The sequence below is a fragment of the Lithobates pipiens genome, unplaced genomic scaffold, assembly GCF_037356315.1.
Source record: "Lithobates pipiens isolate NorthernLeopardFrog02 unplaced genomic scaffold, aLitPip1_a1.2 Scaffold_17, whole genome shotgun sequence".
Lineage (NCBI taxonomy): Eukaryota > Metazoa > Chordata > Amphibia > Anura > Ranidae > Lithobates > Lithobates pipiens.
In genome coordinates this window covers 3,343,089-3,369,816 of record NW_027507755.1, presented here as the reverse complement: position 1 = coordinate 3,369,816, position 26,728 = coordinate 3,343,089, and the positions used below count along the sequence as shown (strand labels likewise).

General features: G+C 43.2%; 1 protein-coding gene across 1 annotated transcript in view; it reads right to left on the bottom strand.

The window, feature by feature from the left end:
• The window catches only part of MTMR2 (myotubularin related protein 2), a 69,500-nt gene that overhangs the window by 33,101 nt on the left and 9,671 nt on the right, over window positions 1–26,728 (bottom strand). Inside the window, exons 3-8 of the mRNA XM_077484936.1 lie at window positions 23,956–24,021; window positions 8,901–8,995; window positions 8,439–8,549; window positions 8,246–8,347; window positions 4,767–4,850; window positions 321–470 (exon numbers count right to left, since the gene is read on the bottom strand). Of these exons, the coding sequence (XP_077341062.1) occupies window positions 321–470; window positions 4,767–4,850; window positions 8,246–8,347; window positions 8,439–8,549; window positions 8,901–8,995; window positions 23,956–24,013 (600 nt within the window). The 5' untranslated portion in view covers window positions 24,014–24,021. The remainder of the gene's footprint in view (window positions 1–320; window positions 471–4,766; window positions 4,851–8,245; window positions 8,348–8,438; window positions 8,550–8,900; window positions 8,996–23,955; window positions 24,022–26,728) is intronic.

Sequence of the window (26,728 nt, the reverse complement as noted above, 5' to 3'; positions counted from 1 at the left end):
TGTTACATTGCAGGATGGCTAAAACTAGTACACACCAGTAGTTTTTTTTCGTTCAACCCAGTAGGGTTGAATGGAAAAAAAACTGACACCTCTGAAGAAGCCGCTGTAATAACTATCTGATGTTAGTACAGCGATCTCCCCTGCTTTGCTATTGTGTTATGAGAGGAGGACGCCAACTCTGCCAGAAAACTCTGGTCAGAGCTGTCTGGCTCCCTATGTCCCCCCCCCCCAACCTTGCCAGGAGGGATTCCCCCAACACTGCGTTTATGGGGGAATTTGAACAGTACTGTATAATTAATCAGAAGAGACACTTGTCTTACTGGTATACGCCCATTTGCTCTGAATACGGCAATCCTCCTTAGTTCATCATCAGACATAGTTACTGGGACGACCAGAGTGGCTGGGTAGGTGTCACAAAGATCATATCGGTCGTTTACTCTTGTAATTCTCCAACTCTCATTAGGCACCCCCTAAAAAATATAACATTGAGGCATTGTTACAAACTGATTTAAAAAAAGGAAATGAAACAATAGTGATGTTCAACTCCTGAACGGATTTTCCGCACTTGTGTTTTAATATTGCCAGCTACTATATTAGCCATCATGTGAGATAAGAGGAACTATACAGGAGAACCAATACATTAAAAAGAGGTGAAGCATTCACTGTGACTTTACCTTGACAGCTGACACATCATCAAGAGAAGCAAATGTGTTACTGGACTCTTGTGAGGACAAAGTAATACTTCAGCCCTTCTATTTGGTATGGAAACCTATGAGGATCACCACCATAAAGGATCACCAGTGGCGGCTGGTATAATTTTTTTTGGGGGGGGCAAACTGTATGAGACCACAGTCCCCCCCCCCCCCGCCAGTCGGTAGCACTTACCCCATTACGGGAGGCTTCCCCTGCGGCCTCCCATTCTCCTGCTCTCCGTGGGTCATCACGGCGACGGCTTCCGTTTCCTCCCTCCTCCTCTGCGGCCAATCGGGAGTCTTCTCTTTTCGGACAATCGGAAAAACGGGTCTCACACCCACTTCTGATTGGCCGATTAAGGATCAGTGTTTCAACAGTGAATATTCATTTGCTGTTGTAACACACCTTGGTATGCTCTTCGCATTCTCTGCGACCCAAGCCCATCCTATTTTGAAGTCTATTACAACCTCTGGTTCTAATCAGGTCCTTAAAAAAAAAACCCTGGCCGCTGTAATTCAATTGCCCGGTGCCCTGTATTGTAATTATGATGAAGAAATAACCATCTCTCATAAGTTTAAGATGGGAACATATGGTTGCAAAGTCAGTTAGGCCTCAAAACAGAGGTCAAGCCCAGGGTGGTCGCATGAGAATTTTTTTGAAGTAGGACATGCTGTGTTCTTATCACTCAGTTATAAATCTGTACATAGATTGTCTGATCAAAAAGTATATTTTATGATCTCTAAACAAGATTCATTTGAGAAGCTTTGAAGCAACAATAAAGCTTGGGAAACCCAGCAAATGCCATCCCAGGTGAGACAAGCCACTATCAAACAATGTCTTACAAGAAAATTGTGGAGGATGTTTACCCAGTTGGACACTTCTAAGAATTGTAAATGAGACAAGAGTTAATAGATATCGGGCATGTCTACTTAAAATCCTAAACTATGTAGGAATCCACATATATCACCATATCTATAACATTCTATAATGAACATTCTATAATGAATATCATATAGTGCCTAATATGCCTAAAAGGAATTATTACATTTTGGTTATATGTTTAGAGCAATTGTTTTTATTGAAAATCATACCATCTATGCAGATATCTAATGGAACTCATTGTTTAGACCAGTGATGGCGAACTTTGGCACCCCAGATGTTTTGGAACTACATTTCCCATGATGCTCAACTACACTGCAGAGTACATGAGCATCGTGGGAAGTGTAATTCCAAAACATCTGGGGTGCCAAGGTTCGCCATCACTGGTTTAGACTCTAGGAATTCTTTATACAGCTAAAATTTATCTATCTATCTAAATATTCATTGAGTCTGAAAAAAGTTAATTTCAAACATTTTTGAGAGATATAATTCTGTCTATTTTAAAATACATATGATTATAAGTCATTCAAATTATATATTATATTCCAAGTCATAGATACAATTATGACTTTAGTGTCTACTGACCTAATGATTATTCTGTCATAAGGTAAAAATATAACATTTTGATGTAGAACAAATTAGAAGTGAGAATTGTTTAAACATACCAATCATTGTTATGAAAGACAAAAATCGTGACTACATCTGCATAAAAATTTACATATAGTATGTGTCGTTCCAAGATAAGTATTCATAGGATATACAAAAATTATACGTTTATCCAAATAGATAATCATTTTATGTGATATTGATTAATCAAAATGATACTGAGTGTATTGTAAATTGTACCGTTTACCAGAGTCCCTGAATATTATATATTTATTCTATTATATATTTATTCATCAGCACCAATATACAAATAGATACACATTATGAAAATAGAAATTATTATTTGGTTCAGAACACATTTTTCTGCCCTCAGACATGCCTAGTGGTTGAAGGTGATATTACCTGAATTCACAAAAAAGTTAATCATTAGATTTTTTTTCCAACCAATGGAAAAGTCATATCTTTTGAGCTTAGCCTATTATAATTTTTATGCTCCTATTGTCTAAACATGGTATTTAGAAGCAGGATAGATGCCATGAGAGGACACTCAATCACACGAGCAGACACACACTCCACTCATCAACTCATACTTCTACATTCATGAAGATTCCTGGAAACCTTAGGAGTTGAAACTTGGAGGTCACAAGAAGTAATTCCTCTTTAAGAATAGCCATCTTGAAAGCCACGGCAACCATTCTAAAAACTCTGGTAACCAGCAATTTAGACCAGTAGCTATTTCGCAACAAGTAATTTTGATTGTTGATTTTTACCTTATATACATTTGTGTTATCTTAAATATTTACTTATTGATTATTATACAGCTGAATGACTATTCCCCTCCAATTAGTAACCGCCTTGTAGATTTTTCTCTAAAAGATTAAATTTTCAATATTTTTAATTTGCACAGTTTCCATATTATTGACATAACAAATGTCTATTTTTTTTTCACGTTGTTAATAACTTACTGAAATTGTGAAAAACATACATTCTGTCTTATTGTCATTTTTACAAGGGTATTGATTCTACAGGGAAGTTTATCATTGCTGTGTCATTTCAAAAGGTACCACACTCCCATTTAGCAGGCGTTTCAATTGATATTCAAGCTTTTATGTAGCACAATTATTATTTAAATTTTATTTAAAATTTGTTTTGTCAACCAATCTATATATAACAAATTTTGGATGGTTATATGTCTGGGAGGTTTATCGTTGCTGTGTCATTTCAAAGGTACAACACCCCCCATTAGCAGGTGTTTCAATTGAGACTCTTAATTTTGTGTAGCACAATCAGTATTTTAATTTTATGAAACGTTTGTATTTTCAATATACTATACTATTTTGTACGATTACATGTCTGGTGAATAAATTTCATATTTTTAGACCGTGGTCATATTTGATTGTGCCTGTAGCTTAAAAATATTATCGTTTAAAAATGACTCAATCATAAATACCGTGCAAGAAAATTATCCTCATAAGCACGACACCTGAAAGGGGCTGGACGCATGAATAGGGGGTGGCCGCGGCTACCATGGATAGATTCATGCTATGCTATGCATCGATCTATCCACTGCATGTAGGGGGTGGCCTGGAGAGAGGGGGCTGTGCACGGGCGCCCCTAATGGATGGGCCGCCATTGAGTATCACTTACATACAGAGGACAATTTCCCTTTTTCATCAATACTAGCCTGAATTATAATCTGTTCATAGACTGCAATTAAAATCTGATCTAAATGTAGAAGTGTTGTCTCCCTGTGCACAGGGTTGCCCTAGGCCTTGGTCACACATGGCGTACACCTGTGCAGAGCAGTGTTTACCCACACAGGGAAGCACAGCTGTTCTGTGCATTCCTGCGCAGGCAGTCCCATTGATGTCAATTGGAATGCAGTGGCTGCACGGATGGAGGATGCACGTGGGTCCATGTATTTCAAATGCACGTTAAGTAAGAGACAAATTAAAGTTCAACTCCAGCTAAAAAATTTAAGCGGTTATAGCAACAGCTTTTATTTTTTTATTTTTTTTTAAAGTGGAACTTCAGTCAGAAAAGTCCTGCTAAAGACTAATTTTGCAGGTATAGCTATATAAAACGATAAAAATAAGTCCTATACTGTTTTACATCCAGTAATGCACTGTCTTGTCTCTTGTTCTGCTCATACTCAGTTGCTCTCTATTTTTTGGCACTGTGCAGAAGTTGCAGAGTACAATCTGCTGACAGCCTAAAGTTTTACTGCTGTTCGGGGGCTCTGGGCTTCAGCAAAATGGCAACCTCCAGCAAGAAGGAGGCAAAGGACTGCCAAAGACACTTAGGGGTCATTTACTAATTTACTAACACTGGAAAGAGAAAAATGTGAAAGTTAGAATCTGATTGGCTACCATGCACAATTGCACCAGATTTTGCCCTCTCCAGATTTAGTAAATCAACCCCTTAAAATTTCAGAAAAATCAGTCTGCTCCATGAAAGAGAAAGGAGAAAGTGTACAGTACAGTTCTCTACAATGACTGGAGCTGCCACTTTGGACACAAATCATGTTTAGGAGGTTTATTTTTTTATTTTTAGACAAGAATATTGTGGTTTATAAATATACTACGTACCTGTCTTCTGTACTCTAGTATGGGGTCATACACCTTCCACCCATTTTCCACAAAGGCTTCCTTGTATTCAAAGGCAAACATAGTCTGTGAAAGGCATAGAGTTACTATAATTAATGTATTTGAATAAGTCTACAAAATACAAAAGAACACTACACTAAACCTGACCATACATGGATTGAAATTGAGATGGTTCAACAGGAACCTTACACATTTCGATCCATCTATGGCTGTTCATGAGAAGTCAATCTATCTCTCACGAACCGGCTTGTTGGAAATTTTTGCTTTAATCAGTGCATGCAGCCAATCATCTGAAGCGCTGATCAATGTATTCTGATGGCAGGGGAGTCTGAGGATTCTTTCATCCACCTTCAATGTGTGGAGGGTAGAATTGGTTCAGTTTTTTTTCATTCAGCTGGCTGGTGGAAAAAAAAAAAAAATGGAACCCACGTTCGGCCAGCTTAAAGCGGGAGTCCGCCGGGACTCCGCGTTTTTTTTTTTTTTTTTTTAAGTCAGCAGCTACAAATACTGCAGCTGCTGATTTTTAAAATAGTGACACTTTCCTGTCCAGCGCGCCCGCGATGTCGGCACCCGAAGCCGATCTCTAGATCGTCACTCGAGTGCTGCCGCCGCCATCTTGGGTATGGGAATCAGGAAATGGAGCCTTTCGGCTTCATTTCCCGGTTCCCTACTGCGCATGCGCGAGCCGCGCTGCGCAATGAGGATGGTCCCCGCCGCCTCTGGGATCTGTGTGTTTCCCAGCAGGCAGCGGGGCACTTGCGGAAGGGGGCGGGCACTTGTGGAAAGGGGCGCAATCTACGCCCCTTTCCGCAGAGAGCTAGCCCGGAAGTGGGTGCAGTTACCTGGATTATCCAGGTAACTGCACCCCCCCCCCCTGAAAGGTGCCAATTGTGGTGCCGGAGGGGGGGAGGATTCCGATGAGCGGAAGGTCCATTTTAGGGTGGACCTCCGCTTTAAGATAGCTTTCCTTACAGATGTTAAGTAATTTGGGCTTTTCTGGAGTATATAAGCAGTAGCTAGGCTTACACCTCAAATAAAATGCATTTTTTTAAGTACAAAACTGGAGTTTTCCTTTAGGGAAAATAACAGCTTTAGCTGGAGCCTTTTGTATTAAGTTTTTGATAGAAAGGAGAAGGGTTGAATGTGTACATTTTTACCAGCATAGGACAGAAAATAGAAGCATACATATTCAGGGTATTCATAATAAGCATCAGTGAGATCAGTGCATGTCAACACATTCACCAAAGAAGTAGCACTAGGGGCTTCATCTGTCAAATTACTAGCATTATATTCTTAATGAACATCCAAAACCGTTTTTACATGTAGCTCATTATATATATATTTATATATAATGAGCTACATGTAAAAAAGGTTTTGGATGTTTGTTATGAATATATATAACCATACATATGCATATATTACCAAAAGTATTGGGACGCCTGCCTTTACACGTACATGAACTTTAATGGCATCCCAGTCTTGGTCCATAGGGTTCAATATTGGGTTGGCCCACCTTTTGGAGCTAGAACAGCTTCAACTCTTCTGGGAAGGCTGTCCACAAGTTTTAGGAGTGTGTCTATGGGAATGTTTGACCATTCTTCCAGAAATGCATTTGTGAGGCACTGATGTTGGATGAGAAAGCCTGGCTTGCAGTCCAATTCATCCCAAAGGTGTTCTACGGGGGGTTGAGGTCAGGACTCTGTGCAGGCCTGTCAAGTTCCTCCACCCCAAACTCACTCATCCATGCCTTTATGGACCTTGCTTTGTGCACTGGTGTGCAGTCATGTTAGAACAGAAAGGAGCCATCCCCAAATTGTTCCCATAAAGTTAGGAGCATGAAATTGTCCAAAATGGTATGGTGATGTCTTTAGAGTTCCTTCAATTCACTGGAAATAAGGGGCCAAGTCCAACCCCTGAAAAACAACCCCACACCATAATCCGCCCCCCACCCACCAAATGACTTGGCCCAGTGCACAAAGCAAGGTCAAGGTCAATAAAGACATGGCTGTCCACAACCTCACCCAAAAGGGGAAGTTCCGCTCTACCTCCTCCACCCCCCCCCTGCAAAATTTGCCACAATTTATATGGAGGCATGTAAACTGACCACAGTGTAAGGGCTCATCGGCTATGTTAAACCGTAGTCAGTTTATGGGGGGGGGGGATTCAGCCAGGTTTTTTACATGATACAGGGGACCAAATAACACAACACAAGCACTGTGCTTTTATTCATGCTTTAAGGGAACAGGATCAAGTTTTTAAACAAACGCTTTAAGATGCAGGCGCCGGTGACTAAAGAAAGACTGGTGAAAAAACTGGCTCAGGTGTGGACAGCGCTGGGTCCCTGGGAGAGTGTCCGTTCATTAAAAGTCAGCAGCTACAGGTTTTGTTGGCTGTTAAAATACAACAGGTACAATTGGAGATGCTTCCATTATGCTGTGGTCAGCTTGGAGCCAGCCACACACAGTGCGAATCTCTGGTTCTGCGGTAAAATCCGGCAGGCTGGTTGTACCTAAGTTGATCGATTGATCAACTTGGCACATTTATCCTGGCCATACATGGCTCGAATTGCGGCCGGTTCATGCTGAAGCGGCCGAAATTCGAACCGTCTATGGTTGCAGATATTACTTCCCAAGAGAGGCACACCAGTTAGCAAAGGTTTACATACAAATGTATACAGCAGAAATTTTCCACTTGTCCTCCGGAATATTTAACCCCCCTTCATGACCAGGCCATTTTTGGTTATACGGCACTGCGTTACTTTATCTGACAACTGCGCAGGCATGCGACGCTGTACCCAAATAAAATTGATATCCTTTTTTTCCCCACAAATAGAGCTTTCTCTTGGTGGTATTTGACCTCTGCATTTTTATATTTTTTGCACTATAAACAAAAAAAGAGCAACAATAAAAAAACAAACAAAAAACATTTTAGACTTTATGCTATAAAACATAAATTTAGGCCAATATATATTCGGCTACATATTTTTTGTAAAAAAAAAAAAAAAAAAAAAAAAATCCCAAGAATTGTATATTGATTGGTTTGCAAAAAAGCTATAGCGTCCACAAACTATGGGATATATCACTTCACCCCTGTCAGGGCAGAGCTCTGCCTTGTCTACATAGGCAGAGCTCCCTTCTGTTTGTTTTCCCAATGATCGACAGGTGCCAGCAGACATCCATTGTCTGGCACCCACTGATTGGCTTCTACTGTGACAAATTGCACCCTGCACCCGCTCTGTAGCAGTAAATCTGCTTTTGAGCGTTCGGTAAGCTGCTATACAGCAAATGAACAAGCATTGCATTTTTGACTCCTTTAATTGGGTTCTCAATATTATGTTTTAGAACTTAAAAACAGATCACACTGTCATATTCTTCAAGATATATTAAATATACAAGAGGGTCAGGAACTTTAAAGCACCACTGTATGTATACAGCACTTTGCAATCCCCTGGCAGGTCATACCAAATTGTGATTCAATGGGAAGGCATAGGACATGAGGCTCTCAAACACAGTTTTGCGAGGGTGTCCATCTTGCTTGCAGGCAAATCTCATGTTTCTCATGTCCTGGAAAATCAGCAGCAATGCAATTATTATTTTGAGAAGGAACATGAAAAACACAAAGCAAGTAGTACATCCAAACCACACATGGTTTTACCTTGCACACAATTTCTATCCCATATGAATTGTCTCCTCTACTTGCAGCTCCTCCGATTCTTTCAATTCGACTTATGATTCCCAGAGGAGCATCTAATATCAAGCGGTGATCCTGCCAAAAAGATAATATGATAATTCTGGGCTCTAGAACCATCATTATTTATAAACAAATAACAGCTCTTCTTAAAAGGCTACATCTACCCAGATCACAGTCTTACCATTCTCAGAGTACTACAATGAGAGGCTAGGATTTCACATAAAGGAAGCAATACAAAGAGGAGAACAGTATACTTCTTAACAGGCATACATGGTACATACAGACACATATCAGGTATGAAATGTTGAGGCAACAAACAATTTAAATATATCAGCTGAAAGAGGAATCTATTCACAAATACAAAAAAAAAATGAATCAAAAGAGACTCAGACTATCACTAAATGGTCTATCACTAAATGGTCTTACCCGCTCCAAACTTTTAAAGTACAGTCTGTAGTTGGTAACTGTGAAACTCCCCCGGATGGCCCCAGTAAATGGACAGATGTATGTGACATCTTTAGCTATAAAAGAAAACACAGAATGTCTGTGATACAAAACATAATGTTCAATATAAACTAATTTTATAATTAGCAACATCATTTCATAAGAAACTGACTGAACTTCATAAAACTCAGACCACCAATGTTGGCACACAGATTAATCCCTTCACACTGACATAACACATATGCAACCTCGCTGGACTGGCTTTTTGCCATGGGGCCGCATATCTGCGTATCTGTACTTTTTAAAAAAAAATTGTATCAGGCTCAGTTCACACTGCTGCGATGCGAGAACCCCTGCAAATCCAGTATGGGTTCCCGCATCGCATACAACGCGCAAGCAGTTCACACTGCCCTATGTGAACCACTGCAGGTTTCAGGTTAATGACACCCCCAGATCGTTTGCATATCGTAGTGTGAGCTGTTAATTAAGACAGGAGTCAGATCGCATGGGTGTGAACACCCATGCGATCCGATTCTGCCGCAGACCTAAAAAAAATTGTCCTGCATGACTTTTGTCTGAATGCAATGCAAATTCAGCCATACATTCTGTACGATAAAGAAAAAAAATATACAGCGCCTAGGGTATGAGTGGAAAGAGGAGAGAATATATAATGTAACAGATCGCTGCCCCTCCAATTTTGGTATTAACTAAAAAGCTAATTTGAATGAAGATAGATGGAGTGTAGAGCTGATCTCCGGTATTAAATTAAACTGAATAAATATTTGTGAATACCTAATAACTGTGCATAATAATCAATTATCAAATATCACAATGTTAATCAAACAATATAAAAATCGCTGAATAAAAAATTCATCATCATACAAAAGAATGTCTGAGCAATACATAAAAATAAAGTGCAAATGCAGAAAACTGTGCAAGTAATGGTAAAAAGTAAAAGTTCACAAATAGTGCAAAAAAACACTGTACCTATGTCATTTGTGACACTAATCAGCGTTAGGGCAGTTAGTAGTAGGCCTAGGTAGCTTTAGGGTGCCCCCAAACAAGGTTTATCCCCCGGTTAACCCTTTCACCCCCTGTCACCAGTGTCACTAATAGTGTGCAGATCTCTTTTCTGATCACTGTATTTAGTGTCACAGCTAAGGATAGTTAGCCAGTTAACCAGTTACTGTCACTGTCAGGTTTTTATAGCGTCAGGGTACCCGCCATATATTACCGAATAAGGGTTTAACTCCCTGATCGCCCATCCCGCCCACCCCCCCCCCCCCGTTCAGATTTTTGTGTCGGTTAGGGTGAGTGTCAATCCCAGGCAGCGTCACATTAGTGCCAGTAGCGCTAATACCCATGCACGTACCATACACCTCCCTTACTAGTACAGTGTTTAAACGGATCAATATCTTTGCTCTGATCAGATCTATACTAGCGTCCCCAATACTTTCCCAAAAACGCAGCGTTAACGGGATCAACCCAGACACCTGCTAGCACCTGTGTTTAGCCCCTCCGCCCTGCCCACTCAAGTGCAGTATCAATCGATCACTGTCACTTACAAAGCACAACACACATAACTGCAGCGTTTGCAGAGTCAGGCCTGATCCCTGCGAACACTTACAGTTTTTTTTTCGTAGCAATTGAATCAGTCGCTGACAACCAGTTGCTCTTTTTGCCTGTAAATTTAGAGGCCAAAATGTCCAAAACAGAGGTACAGTAGTGAAGAGGCCTACACGTTGCTTAGCATGACAGATGAAAACGAAGGGGGACCTGCCTCACTGGCAGATTCAGGCTCAGTATATGAACCAGTAGACAGCAGCGGCACCCTTACAGATAGCTCTATGTAGTGGTCCCTGCTAAGGTCAGGCGTTCCCCGACCCTGTTCTTCTGTTGTTGAGGTGCAAGAACCGCAGGGCTCTCGTATGGAACAGAGAGCTAGTACTAGTGCCGCTCATCCTTCTGGTAAACTGGCAAGCACCAGCGGCCTAGTACATCCTGGTCGTAGTCAAACCAGCACTGCAGTAACACCTGGTGACGTGGCAAGTCCCATGAGTGCAGTTCAAGCTGGCGGGGTGGCTAGCTCCTCTGTGTCCAGTAATACAACCTTAACATGGGAGGGGTGGACTTCAACGACCAGATGTTGGCGCCGTACTTAATTGCCCATAAGGCCAGATGCTGGTATAAAAAAGTGGCTATATTTATCCCAATTGGCTCTGCTGAATAATTATGTGCTATACAAAGCGTCATGACAAACTGGATCCTTCCTTAACCACTTGCTTACTGGGCACTTAAATCCCCCTCAGTCCCAGACCAATTTTCAGCTTTCAGCGCTGATGCACTTTGAATGACAATTGCGCGGGCATACAACATTGTACCCAAATGACATTTTTATCATTTTTTTCCCGCAAATAGAGCTTTCTTTTGGTGGTATTTAATTACAGCTCGGAGTTTTATTTTTTGCTAAACAAACCAAAAAAAGATGCAAAAAAATAAATAAAAAATCATGTTTTAATAGTTTGTTATAAAATTTTGCAAACGGGTCATTTTTCTCCTTCATTGAAGTGTGCTGATTAGGCGGCACTGATAGGCTGCACTGGTGGGCACTGATGGGCTGCATTGGTGGGCACTGATAGGCTGCACTGGTGGGCACTGATAGGCTGCACTGGTGGGCACTGATAGGCATAGTTAAGGCGGCATTAATAGGCACAGATAAGGCGGCACCGATGGGCACAGATAAGGTGGCACTGATGGGCAAAGATGGGCACAGATAAGATGGCACGGATGGGTGGCACGGATGGGCACTGATAGGTACCACTGATAGATGGGACTGATGGGCACTGATAGGTGGCACTGATAGGTGGCTCTGATAGGTGGCACTGCTGGGCACTGATGGGCGGCACTGCTGGGCACTGATGGGCGGCACTGGGGTGCAGCACCTTTGAGGCAGATTGTGGGCACTGCTGGGTGGCACTGTGGGTGGCACTGCTGGGTGGCACTGTGGGCACTGCTGGGTGGCACTGACGGGGGGCACTTACTTTTAATAAGTGGGGCACTGCAGGGGGCAGGTGGGCACTGGCAGGGGGCAGGTGGTCGCTAGCAGGGCTGGCCGTGATCGGGCCACCGGTGATCGGCTTTTTTTTTTCTCCTCGCGCTGTCAGCGCGAGGAGGAATAATAGCCGATTACCGGCTCCGTTATATCACATGATCAGCTGTCATTGGCTGACAGCTGATCACGTGATAAGGGGTCGGGATCGACCCCTTGCACGGATCGGTGATCAGGCGAGTCTCATGGACTCGCCGATCACAGAGCGCGCCGCGCGCGCCCCTCAGGGGGGCGCAGGCCGCTCGTACACGGGACTACGTCAATAGACGTAGTCCCGGAAAAGGAGATCCGCGCTGTAGCCGTCAATTGACTATAGCGCGGATCTCAAGTGGTTAAAATGGTGCTGTGCCGCCCCACCTTCCCAATGCAAATGCAGTGAGCCGGCTGCATGAGAGGCATTTTCCGTATGTCCTAGCCGGTACTCCTGCCCAAAGAACAACCCAAAGAACATGTTGTGTCTGTAGAAAAGATGGATATAGGCATAACTCCCGCTTTTATTGTGATCCCAGTTCTGTCTCTGCAGAGGAACGATCGTGGGCAGCTAGCAGACATCGAGTCAGCCGCACCTGCTGATTGGCTCTCCCGCTGGCCAATCGGAACATGCCCAAGAAAGCTAGTACATGGATTTTTGCAGCCGAGCCACCTTGCCGCAGTACATCTGCGGCGTGTGCTTGGCAAGTACTTAAGAGGTTTTTTTTTTGGCACTATTTTGCACTTTAATGCTGGCCATACACTACATGAAAAAAATTGGTCAAAATTCAGTCATTTAGACAGTTTGTTCATTTTCAGTCAGTTAACGGGCACATAAAATCGATAAAATGAAGGACAAGTTTAGAAATTTTATGCCGAGAGAACAATACATTGAAAGGTTAATGTGTTTACCCATCTGAACGGTCTGCAATAGGTATACGTAAAAAACTAACAAAAAATGCATTAATTTATGTCCACTGAACGATTTATCGGTCAATACATGATGACACTATCTTTTGTGCTTACAGCTGAATGTTAGTTTTTCAAAAATGGGTTGGCCCAATTTTTCATATAGTGTATGGCCACCATTACTTAGCTCTTTACCATTATAGTTTTTTGCATTTGCATTTTATTGCACAGACATCATTTTGTATGATGATGATTTTTTTATTCGATGATATATTGCTTGATTAACATTGTGATATGTGATAATTGATTATTATGCACAGTTATTATTAGGTATTCATTCACCAATATTTAGTTTAATTTAATACCGGAGATACAATCTGTATGGCTGAATTCACATCACACAAACATCGCATGTGATTTGCACAGCAGTGCGGTGTGAATCACATGCAATGTCAGACATCGCAGCAGTGTGAACCCGGCCTCAGTGTCAGTTAGTGTCGGTGTGTTTTAGGTAGGACAAAAAAAAAAAAAGAAGGAAGCAAACTGCACACTATTGTTTCTGGACTGTACTACAGGTATAAAACAACAACTAACATACACATATGTGGTAACGCTGCGATCGGCAGGAGCAGGAGAATTTATTTTAGGTTGTTTTTTGTTGGTAGGTTATGGTAGTAACAATAAACATACAGGTAAATGAAAAAAAAAAAAAAAAACAACTTTTTCTTTTACTATTTTGGGCCAGATTTCCTTTAATAGAAAAAAAAAAATCATTTACAACCAAATAAAAGCCCAATTTATCCTGAAAAAGTAGTTGTGATGATATAAACAGGTTTACTAACACATGTCAAAGTTGCAAAATCATGCTTAGGCATTAATATATTTTTTTTTTTTTAGGCATGAAGGGGTTAAAGGATATAGTTGGCGAACAAACCTAACCTCTAACTAAAAATGTCTAGCTGCCATGCCATTCCTCTAAATTTAAGGTGTACCTTCCATGGCAGTCAGCCCCCTACCCCATCTCAACACAAATGACCTTAACTGCCTCCCGGATTGTCAAGTGATGGTCGGGCGCTGGCTCTCTCGTTCTGGTAGGATGTCATACGACGTCCTCCCACTTTCGCAGCGTGGCGATCGGCGGTGCGCTCTGTCCATGGTACACGGTGCATCGCTAATCCAATTCAAGAGCTGATGATGAAACTCTTTACCCATGTGATCAGCTGTGTCCAATCACAGCTGATCACATGTAAACAAGAAAATGCCTGTTATCGGCTCTCCTCCCCTCACACGACAGTGTGTCAGGAGAGAAGAGCCAATCAGTGGCATTTCCTAACAGGGGAGATCTGCCCAGCTAATCAGTGCCCTGATCATCAGTGCAGCCCCAACAGTGCCCAGCAGTGATGCCAATCAGTGCCCATCAGTGATACCAGTCAGTGCTGCCTTTCAGTGCCACCCATCGGTGCCTATAAGTGCCGCCCATCAGTTCTGCATATCAGTGCCGCCTCATCAGCGCACATCAGTGCAGGAAAATAATTACTTTTCCTGCACTGATTTTATAACAGAAACTAAGAAAAATATTTATTTTTTCAACATTTTCAGTCTTTTTTAATATTTTATAGCAAAAAATAAACTCAGTGGTGATTAAATACCACCAAAAGAAAGCTCTGTCTAAAAAAAATTGCTAAAAATTGAGTTTGGGTAGAGCATTGCATGACCGCGCAATTGTCATTCAAAGGGTGACTGTGCTAAAAGCTGGAAATCGGCCTGGGCAGGGAATGGATAGAAGTGCCTGGTAGGCAAGTGGTTAAAACCCATTTGTAAACAAACTGTATGCCCAGAAAGAAGAAACTTGCTCCTGGGAGGCACAGGTGGCATTACCATGTGTCCCAGCAGAGGCAGGCGCTCAACAAGTCACAAGAATTCACTCTTGCAATGGACTGGAGTACATTCTTGCTGGATTTTGCGCCGTGGGGGTACAAAAATGCAGACCTTCTGTTCTCCACAGAAGATCCACATTAATGCTTTGAGACACCCACTCAGAACAAATGTGCAGGTTAGGAATTTTAATTGCAGCACATTTGTTCTGGGTCAGTGACTCAAAAATAAAGCCGCGTACACACGGGCAGACTGTCTGGCCAACTAAGTCCGTCAGACAATCCGACAGACAGTCCGTCCTACTTTCGAATGAACGGACTTGACCACACACGATGAACAAACAGTCCGCTGAAAGCTTGCGCGATGACGTGTACAGCACGTACGACGGGACTAGAAATACGACGTCCAATACACAGCAATGCAACCTTTCGCCGTGTAAATCCTTTCTGAGCATGCGCCATACTTAGTCCGTCCAACTAGCCTACTCACGAGCGGACTGTCCGCTGAAACCAAAGTTGGACGGACAATATTACGGAAATTCCGAAAGACTTAGGCCGCGTACACACGCGGGGACTGTCTGCCGAAACTAAGTTCGTCAAACAGTCCGCTCAAACTTTTGAATGAACGAACACGCCCACACACGGCACTTTTTGAGCGGACAAATACGGCAAACTAAGTTCGTCGTACTAAGTCCGCGCAACTTTTGAAATGAACGGACTCGCCCACACACGAGGCAACAGTCCGCTCATTTCGAGCGCGTGTCAAGGTGGGCGGGGCCCGCGAAGGAGACGTCGCGGACTCCGCCGCCTGGAATGGACTTAAAGGGGAACCCCAACGCCGAAAAAAATCGGCGTGGGGGTCCCCCCAAAGTCCACAACAGACCCTTGTCCGAGCACGCTACACGGCCGGCCAGGAAAGGGGGGCGAGCGAGCGCCCTCCCCCCCCCTCCTGAGCCGTACCAGGCCGCGTGCCCTCAACATGGGGGGTGCCTTGGGGAAGGGGGGGCCACGCGGCCCCCCCACCCCAAAGCACCTTGTCCCCATGTTGATGAGGACAAGGGCCTCTTCCCGACAACCCTGGCCGTTGGTTGTCGGGGTCTGCGGGCGGGGGGCTTATCGGAATCCAGGAGCCCCCTTTAATAAGGGGGCCCCCGGATACCGGCCCCCCACCCTATGTGAATGAGTATGGGGTACAATGTACCCCTACCCATTCACCTGTAAAATAAAAGTACCCAAAAAAAACACAACACACGAGATAAAATATTTTATTGCACAGCTCCGGGGGCCTTCCGTCTTCGGGGGTCTTCTCGCCGGACTCCTCCGCTATCTTCTTGTAGCTCTTTTGCCAGCGGAGGAGTCCGGCTTTCTTCCTCCCCGCCGCCGGCCTTTTCTCCCGACTTCGGGGGTATTGTCCCCCTCTTCGGTTCTTCTGCCGGGCCACCGCGTCTTCTTATAGCTCTTTTACAGGCGGTGGCCCGGTCTTCTGTCGCCGCTGTCGTCGCCACCGCCTTCCGTTCTTCTTCTTCATCTTCTTCTTCTCCAGGAGATGTTGACACGTCGCTCTCTCCGGCCGGAATGGCAGAGCCGCGCTGCGCGGCCACTTATATAGTGACAATGGGGCGGTGTCACATGGTATATGTCACATGGGTTGGTCACATGGTGACCCCGCCCCCTTACGATGTCATAGTCCCCATGTGACATCAACCCATGTGACATCAACCCATGTGACACCGCCCCATTGTCACTATATAAGTGGCCGCTCAGCGCGGCTCTGCCATTGCGGCCGGAAGAAGAAGAAAAAGAAGAAGAAGACGAAGACGAAGACGAAGAAGAACGGAAGGCGGCGGCGACGACAGCGGCGACAGAAGACCGGGCCACCGCCTGTAAAAGAGCTATAAGAAGGCGCGGTGGCCCGGCAGAAGAACCAAAGAGGGGGACAAGACCCCCGAAGTCGGGAGAAGAGGCCGGCGGCGGGGAGGAAGAAAGCCGGACTCCTCCGCTAGCAAAAGAGCTACAAGAAGATAGCGGAGGAGTCCGGCGAGAAGACCCCCGAAGACGGAAGACCCCTGGAGCTGTGCAATAAAATATTTTATCTCGTGTGTTGTGTTTTTTTTTGGGTACTTTTATTTTACAGGTGAATGGGTAGGGGTACATTGTACCCCATACTCATTCACATAGGGTGGGGGGCCGGTATCCGGGGGCCCCCTTATTAAAGGGGGCTCCTGGATTCCGATAAGCCCCCCGCCCGCAGACCCCGACAACCAACGGCCAGGGTTGTCGGGAAGAGGCCCTTGTCCTCATCAACATGGGGACAAGGTGCTTTGGGGTGGGGGGGCCGCGCGGCCCCCCCTTCCCCAAGGCACCCCCCATGTTGAGGGCACGCGGCCTGGTACGGCTCAGGAGGGGGGGGGCGCTCGCTCGCCCCCCTTTCCTGGCCGGCCGGGTAGCGTGCTCGGACAAGGGTCTGTTGTGGACTTTGGGGGAACCCCCACGCCGATTTTTTTCGGCGTTGGGGTTCCCCTTTAAGTCCATTCCAGGCGGCGGAGCCCGCGACGTCTCCGTCGCGGGCCCCGCCCACCTTGACACGCGCTCGAAATGAGCAGACTTTTCTCCGGGCGGGAACAGTCCGCTCATTTCGAAAGTACAGCGGACTGGCCCACACACGGGCGGACTGTCCGCTCAAACCAAGTTTCAGCGGACAGTTTTTCGGGATTTCCGAAAAACTTTGTTCGTCAAACTGTCCGCTGAAACTGTCCGCTGAAAGCCCACACACGAGCGGACTGTCCGCTGAAACACTGTTTAGCGGACAAAGTTGAGCGAACAGTCCCCGCGTGTGTACGCGGCCTTAGTCCGCCAGACTGTCTGCTGAAAAAGTCCGCTGAAGCCCACACACGAGCGGACTGTCCGCTGAAATGTGTTTCAGCGGACTAAGTTGGACAGACAGTCCGCCCATGTGTACGCGGCCTTACAATAGCAGTACAGCCAGGCAACAAGGATACTTTTAAGGAGGTAAATAATGGCAGGTCATGTACAGTATCTCACAAAAGTAAGTACACCCCTCACATTTTTGTAACTTTTTTATTATATCTTTTCATGTGACAACACTGAAGAAATGACACTTTGCTACAATGTAAAGTAGAGAGTGTACAGCTTGTATAACAGTGTAAATTTGCTGTCCCCTCAAAATAACTCAAAACACAGCCATTAATGTCAAAACCGCTGGCAACAAAAGTGAGTACACCCCTAAATGAAGATGTCCAAATTGGGCCCAAAGCGCCAATATTTTGTGTGGCCACCATTATTTTCCAGCACTGCCTTAACCCTCTTGGGCATGGAGTTCACCAGAGCTTCACAGATTGCCACTGGAGTTCTCTTCCACTCCTCCATGATGACTTCACGGAGCTGGTGGATGTTAGAGACCTTGCTCTTCTCCACCTTCAGTTTTGAGGATGCCGCACAGCTGCTTAATAGGGTTTAGGTCTGGAGACATGCTTGGCCAGTCCATCACCTTTACCCTCAGCTTCTTTAGAAAGGAAGTGGTCATCTTGGAGGTGTGTTTTGGGGTCATTATCATGTTGGAATACTGCCCTGCGGCCCAGTCTCCGAAGGGAGGGGATCATGCTCTACTTCAGTATGTCACAGTACATGTTGGCATTCATGGTTCCCTCAATGAACTGTAGCTCCTCAGTGCCAGCAGCACTCATGCAGCCCCAGACCATGACACTCCCACCACCATGCTTCACTGTAGGCAAGACACACTTGTCTTTGTATTCCTCACCTAGTTGCCGCTACACACGCTTGACACCATCTGAACCAAATACATTTATTTTGGTCTCATTAGACCACAGGACATGGTTCCAGTTACCATAGGGGAGAGATCTCAGGAGGTGTGGTGATGGCTAATCATTTAGGATGTATACCGCACATGGCTAATATGGATGGACTTTTAAACTTTGATTTTATTAATCCAATGTATGAGACTATATGGATGGACTTTAGACAATTATATTGAAATGGATGGATTTCTACATTTCAAATTACATTTAAATTAGAGCGCTGCTAATGTTGGATTTATTCAGCATATTTGTTTATTTTGTTTTGATTATAGTCGCTGCTAGTATTATCCTTTTGGCATTTTGGTTCATAAGCGCTGGGAATGGAGTGTGCTGTTTACAACTGTTCACTGATTATTTCATACGTTTTGAGTATATCCAAAAATATTGACTCTACATGCCCTCTATACATCTATCTTTCTATCCCTCAGTGCCGGTTCACACAGGGGCGACGCGGCTTGCAGCGCGACTCACAGAGGCGATCTGCACACGACTTCAGCGGCGACTTGCAAAACGACTTCTGTATAGAAGTCAATGCAAGTCGCCTGAAGTCACCCGAAAAATACAAGTACAAATACAAGAAAAAAAAAGTACAGGAACCTTTTTCTAAGTCGGAGCGACTTGAGTCACTCCTATTAGAACGGTTCCATTGTACAGAATGGAGCCTGACTTGCCATGCGGCTAAGTCGTCTGACAAGTTGCCCCCGTGTGAACCGGGACTTAATGACTGCACTACAGTGCAGGATCTCCTACTTGAAGTCAAGTTTCAGTTGTACGCAAGAGTATAGGAAGATATTATAGAGTCAAACTTCTAAAAGTTATGCTACAAGTATTTTTAAAGAGGAATTCTAGGTATGAATAGGTTTACATGATTGCATTGGTCCAGCATGTAATTATGCATAATAGTGTCATACCTGTGGAATCCCTCTAGAAGCTGGAAATCATTGTAGTAGGCATCCCTACTACCATGATTACCACTAGATTCTGGGTCTCATGCCAAGTGGCTGCTCTCTTGCAATGGGAACACAAGAAGTCAGCTGTTGGGCATGGGCACCATTCAGAGAATGCTTTGCAACTTCTCAGTAAATGCAAAGCATCCTCTGATTGGATGAGGTGGAGAGCGTGACATCACTGCCCTGCCTCTTATACCTTGCCCAATCAGAGCACACTGCATTCACTGAGAAATGCAAAGTGATCTCTGAATAGCACCCGTGCTGAGCGGCTGACCTCTGGCTTTGAGAAAGCAGCAGGTTAGCTGCTCAGCAGAGGACCCTGAAGTGAAGCAAGGGCAAGTGCAGATCACTGGGGTAGTGATGCCTACTACAGTGATTTTCAGATTTTATAGTAGACTTCCTCAACCTTTTTACCCTTTTTAGGGCTTGGGGAACCCCAGATAAAATGTAAACAATTGGGGTCATAGGAAAGAATGTCCCTTACAGTGCTGATCAGAATGCCACACTTACAGACAGCTAAAAATATAATTAGCATCATGCTGCATCATCTTGCCAAGTGGAGTTGGACTTGGAATGAATGCAGGCACCATCAGAAAGAGTCAATCAGCCACAGTTCAAGGAACCCCTAGTAACCTCTGGAGGTACCCTAGGGTTCCATAGAACCCCTGATTGAGAATAGCTGTTCTAAAGGGATCCCACAGATTTGGTATGTGCAAAGTTACATTGATCCAAGCTGGTCTAATGTAACCAACTATGTGAACATATCTATAACTAGAATTCTTCTTTAAAATGCTATCATATTCCTCCTAAAGTATAAAGTGTAGGTTCTAGCTACATTCCTTCTCTGGAAAATTTAATCTTAAATATATCTGAAGACAGCATGTTCAAGTAGTCTCAGCACACCCTTTAGTATATAGTTTGCCATTGTGTACTTGCTATTAACTACTTCAATACCGGACACTTACACCCCCTTCCTGCCCAAGCCAATTTTCAGCTTTCAGTGCTGTCGCTGTTTAAATGACAATTGCTCGGTCATGCTACACTGTACCCAACAGGATTTTTATCATTTTGTTCCCACAAATAGAGCTTTCTTTTGGTGTTATTTGATCATCTCTGCATTTTTTATTTTTTTTGCTAAACAAATAAAAAAAAGACCTAAAATAAAAAAAATTTAAAAAAAGTTTCTTTTGTTTCTGTTATAATATTTTGTAAACAAGTAAGTTTTCTCCTTCACTGATGGGCACTGATAAGGCGGCACCAATGAGGTGGCACTGATAGGCAGCACTGATAGATGGCATTAATAGGCATCACTGATGGCACTGGCATTGGGCACTGATAGGCAGCTGCCTGGACACTGATTGGCATTTCCCTGGTGGTCTAGGGTGGCATACCTGGTGGTCCGGTGTGGTGGCCATCCATGGTGGTCCTGGCAGCATCCTGATGGTCCTGGGTGGGCATCCAAGGGGGGACTGCGCTGATAAACAATCAGCACAGACCCCCCGTCAGGAGAGCAGCCGATTGGCTTGTCCTCACTCGTGTTTGACAGACGTAAGAAGAGAAGAGCTGATTAATGGCTCTTCCTGTTTACATCGTGATCAGCCGTGTGATTGGACACAAATCATGTGGTAAAGAGCCTCCATCAGAGGCTCTTTACCAAGATCGATGTGTCAGATTGACACACCGCACCACCGATCGTCGTGATGCGTGCCCCCACGGGCTCGCGAGAGCGGGCGTTCTGGGCACCATCATATGACGTCCACCCAGACTGAGCGCCGCTCTGCCCCGCTACATTTGACAGTGGGGCGGGCGGCAAGTGGTTAAAGAAACTGGGTGTAAGTTAACACGTTGATTCTGGCTTCACGATCCACTGATCTTCAACAAGTATGCAGGACAAGAATCACAACTTTGTAGAACTGCACGATTAATTGTTAAAGAATCAAAATCGCGATTCTACCCCCTCTTAATCTTAAAAAAGCATTTCCCTGATTTTAAGTAACAAGTGCAGAGTTCTCTTCTCACTTCTGACAACTGACAAAAAAATAAACAACCCAGGCAGCCTGCCAAGTTGATCTCAACATAGGAGATAATTATAAACAAAGTAACATTTCATTCTTAGATCAAGGGAATGAACTTCAGTCTGTAAATGAAGTTTAACCACTTAAAAGACTAAAGCTTTTTCTGACACTTATTGACTACAAATTTAAATCATTATTTTTTGCTAGAAAATTACATAGAACCCCTAAACATCATATATAAGCAGAGACCCTAGAGAATAAAATGGTGGTTGTTACACTATTTTATGTCACATTATATTTGCGCAGTGGTCTTTCAAACGCAATTTTTTGGGCAAAAATACACTTTAATAAATAAAAAAATAAAAAATAGGAAAGTTAACCACATTTTTTGGTATAATGTGAAAGATGATACCACCCTGCGAGAATCGTAATATTTATTCAAAGCAAAAAAATTGTGATTCTCATTTTAGCCAGAATTGTGCAGCTCTACAACTTTGTAGACTGTTCATACTTGCTGAAACAAGGTGTCTCACTAGCTGGGAAAGCCAGCATCAGCATGACGTGTTTGCAACACAAGCAACCACTTGCCTCCCAATTATCTACAGAGTGTTTTGGGACTGATAGAGAGATGATAATTGTGGGTCATTTTGTTTCTGTAAAGCAGCGTTTAGTTTTTATAATTAGCTGGGTGTTTTACAAAAGAACTACTACTATGTATACAGGCTTTACATGTGACAGTGGAAGCTCCCATTTGACCATCATTAGGATTATTCACTTTCGGCCCCTTTCACACAGGCAGACCAATCTGGTCCGCCTGTCAGTTTTTCAGGCAGACCCGATTGGACTCTCCATTATCCTCTATGGAGCAGCAGATGTAAGCGGACATGTGTCCATTTACACCCGCCAACATCAAAAATGATCCGATAAAAACAGACAAATGGGAATTTGTTCCCTATTCCTCTAACAGATCGGATCGGATGGCAGTCGGGTGTAAACGCCCATAGAGGTGAGCGGGCTGTGTCTGCTCTGCATAAGCATGGACCAGCCATCTGCTTGCTCAGCAGGGATCAGCAGACAGATTCCCTGCTGAGCAGGCAGACTCCTGGCAGAGTCCCCCCACCGTGTGGAAGGGGACTTATACGTTATATATTATCTAATTTAGTGCCTGATCCCCTCCGCTACTATGTGCAAAAAGTACAGAAAAAACAACTCAAAGTTGGAGTTTGCTGCTGTACACCTAGATGTGTTCCCACATAAACTCAAATAGTGAATAGTAAATGGTAAAGCGCACCCCTCAAATATGCCATGTTAAATAAAGTGCAAAATAAGCAAATAACCTTAGAAGTAAAAAAAATTAAAAATAAATGTGCAGGAATGGTACCTAAAAGGGATATGCAAAAATATTGCCTGCTGACAAGGAATAAAACCCTAATGCATAATATGTATCATAAACGTATTAAGTTAAAAAAACACAGTATTGAAGTAAAAACATCAAATATGAAAGCATCATCTAATATCAGTCTATATGATCAAACAAAAAAAAAAATAATAATAATATATAAATCTGCCGTGACCAAAAGTTAAATAAAAAAAAAAAAAATCACAAATCATCTCCAGTGCCTCGTCACCATCCAAACTATGCGCTCACCTCACATACAGACCACATGTCACTGAAAGCCTTCCCCTTTAAGGGGTATATAAATATATTCCAATGGCTGACAGCTGGGATCCTGTTCCAGGGACACTTGTTTCGGTATGCAGTAATCCTCATATATAAAGGTGTTCATAAAAATCAAACGAATTGACATAGTGCTGAATTGTTTAAAAAACATTTCTTTTATAAAAACTACAAAAAACAAACTCACATTTTAGGGTGTATTTCCTCTAGTGAACCAAGGCATTACACTTGAAACAATCAGGGTGTGTGAGCCCCTTATTCCTCACTTGGATATTGCAGTGTCCTGGCTCTGTGGAGACAGTGATTTCCTGTTCGTGCGCGATGACGTCACCAAGCCCCGCTCTGTTTCGTCACGTGACGTCAAGGATTTTTTTTTCACTTGATAGGTTTATGATCCATATTATGCATTAAGGTTTTTTTTTTCTAATGAACTTTTGGCCATGGCAGATTTATATATTATATATATATTTTTTTTAGTTTGACTGATATTATTAGATGATGCTTTCATATTTGGATGTTTTTACTTCAATGAATATGTTTATACTCCATATTATGCATTAAGGTATTCTATGTCAGCAGGATTTTTGCATACCCCTTTTAGGTACTATTCCTGCACATTTTTTGACTGACTTATTTTGCACTTTAACATCACATATGTCATGCCCCGATTTATAAACAGAAAGGTATTTTGCTTACCCATATCTTTTACCACCTCTCCAGGCAACAGGAGCAGCTCTTCCATTCCAGCAAGCATTGTGGGACCTAAAACCGCAGAAAGGTAAAAATCATAATAATGGAGCCTTCTGAATGCAGGACCGCAGCTGGCCTATAAAATCCCAGCTATTCGGGAGCAGATCCTTTGGACGTGAACAGAGCACCAAGTCATTCACCAATCACTGTTTTGCTGGCAGAATTCTGTATAATGCTTTCAGGCCACATTGCACAATACAAGAGAAATGATATGCAAATGCAAGGGGGTCTGTTTCCACAATAAACAAGATCAGACAAGACATCTGCAATATCAGTCTACTGAAAGCAAGAGATAAAAAAGGTAATCACAAAGTCCTAGAACTATCCAAATCCAGAGATTCTCAAAAATTCACATTATTTTTTGTGCAGTTATGAGTCTAGTTTGGTATTGCACATAATGCTAAATCATTATAGAAACCTTTGTGTTTCTGCACAGTTAAAACACTTCCTGAGTGAAGGCCTATTATTAATAGAGGTAACAGGGTCCCATAAAAAAAACAATAATAATAATAATAATGCTCTGTATGAATAAATATATCCAAGGTAATTAATTGGAATATTTTTAATCATGAAGGCACAATATCTGTGCTGTTCCTTTGCAGCACTGGGGCCCGGGGTTTGTTTGCAGCTATGGAGCTAAGCGTCAAAGTGTACTTCCACCTTTATAGCCAATTTGGGATAACACCTACATTATATTTGTCACATGATCCTATTCACATAAAAACTTTAAAAAAAAATATTACTGCTGCTTACCTTTTTAATTGCTGTTTTCTGAAAACTCCAAAATCCTACCTAGCTTTCCTCTTGTATGTAATAAGGAGGGGGCTGGGGAGTTAAGTTTACCATAATTAACCCTGTCTGTACTGTGCAGGCAGATCTTCATGATTGGTTATACACTAGATGTACACACTGGGGAAAAATTTACTAAAACTGGAGAGTGCAAAATCTGGTGCAGCTCTGCATAGAAACCAATCAGCTTTCAGGTTTTAGTGTCAAAGCTGACATTAGAAGCCGATTGGCTGACATATATAGCTCCATCTGATTCTAAGTGCTCCAGTTTAGTAAATCTCCTCCAGTGTGTTTCCTCACAAGTGTTAAGCCAACCATACATGGACTGAAATTTGACCGGTTCAGCAGGGACTGGTCAAATTTCCAACCATGTATGGGCAATTTGATTGTACCCAAGTGGATCCATCAAACAAATTGGGAAGATCCACTTGGGTACAACCAGCCTGTTGGATATTTGGCACGCAATTACTGCTGGCGGCAATAGCCGCTAGAAGTAAACATAGTATTCTGCCAGCCAGGAAAGCTTCCTGAGCGCCCCGCCAGCATAACACAATAGTGCTGCAGGAAGCATTCCCCCATCAACACGCACAGTGCGTGTTGATGGTGGAATTGAGTGATTTTCTTAACTTCCACTAAATTCCCCCATCAAGTCAAAATATTGAGTCATCTATATGCTTTAACCACTTGAGGATTTACCCCCCTTCATGTCCAGGCCATTTTTTGCAATACAGCACTGTGTTAATTTAGCTTACAATTGCACGGTCGTGCAACGCTGTACCCAGATAAAATCAATGTCCTTTTTTTTCCCCTTATAAACAGAGCTGTCTTTTGGTGGCATTTGATCACAGATGGGATTTTTATTTCTTGTGCTATAAACATAAAAAGACCGACAATTAAAAAAAATATATATTAATTATAATATGTATTCTGCTACATTTTTGGCAAAAAAATAAATAAATCCCAATAAGTGTATATTGATTGGTTTATGTAAACATTTTAGCATCAACATTTTATATTATAATATATATATATATATTTTTTTATGTATACTAGTAATGACGCCAATTGGTGACTGCGATATTGCGGCGAAACTATCAGACACTAACTGACACTTTTGAAAGTTTGCAGGAAGCAGTGACACTAATACAGTGATCAGTGCTACAAATATGCACTGTCCGAATGACACTGGCTGGGAAGGGGTAAAACATCCAGGGTTAACTGTGCACCGGTGTTTTTGTGTACACAGTGTGCTGCTTTCACTAAAGGAAGAGATCAATTCCATTCTCTACTTAGCAGGAACACAGGATCATCTCTTCCCCAGAACTGAGATAAGCCTTGTTTACAGGCATATATATATATATATACACGATCTTGCACACAGCTGCTGCCCTGTAGCAGTAAAAGTGCTACAAGATGGTCAACAAGGCTTGGGTGGTACATTGTAGGTTAAAGAGGAAGTAAACCCTGATGAGTTTCTTCCTCTTTCATTCCCTGCAAAGGTAAAGCATAATGGACTACTATGCATCGCATAGTAGCCCATTATGTGTCACTTACCTCACACAGGAGGCAGCGATGTCACCGCTGTCCCCTGTAGTCCGCCGCATCCATCTTCTCGGTGGGTATCGCGGCTCCGCTGCTGTCATTCGGTGAAGCCACGATGACGTCACTCCCGCGCATGCGCACGGGAGCCGCCACGCGCGGCATATCGCCGTTGACTGCGGCGCGCTCAGTGCCGTAGACAGCGGTGCCTGTCTTTCGGCAAATATCTCCTAAACCGTGTAGGTTTAGGAGATATTTCTTGGACCTACAGGTAAGCCTTAATCTAGGCTTACCTGTAGGTCAAAGTGTGTTATAAGGGTTTACAACCACTTTAATGCACTTTCAATCCAATCTGTCTATAAATATCGTAAGCATATTTTAAGTTACCGTA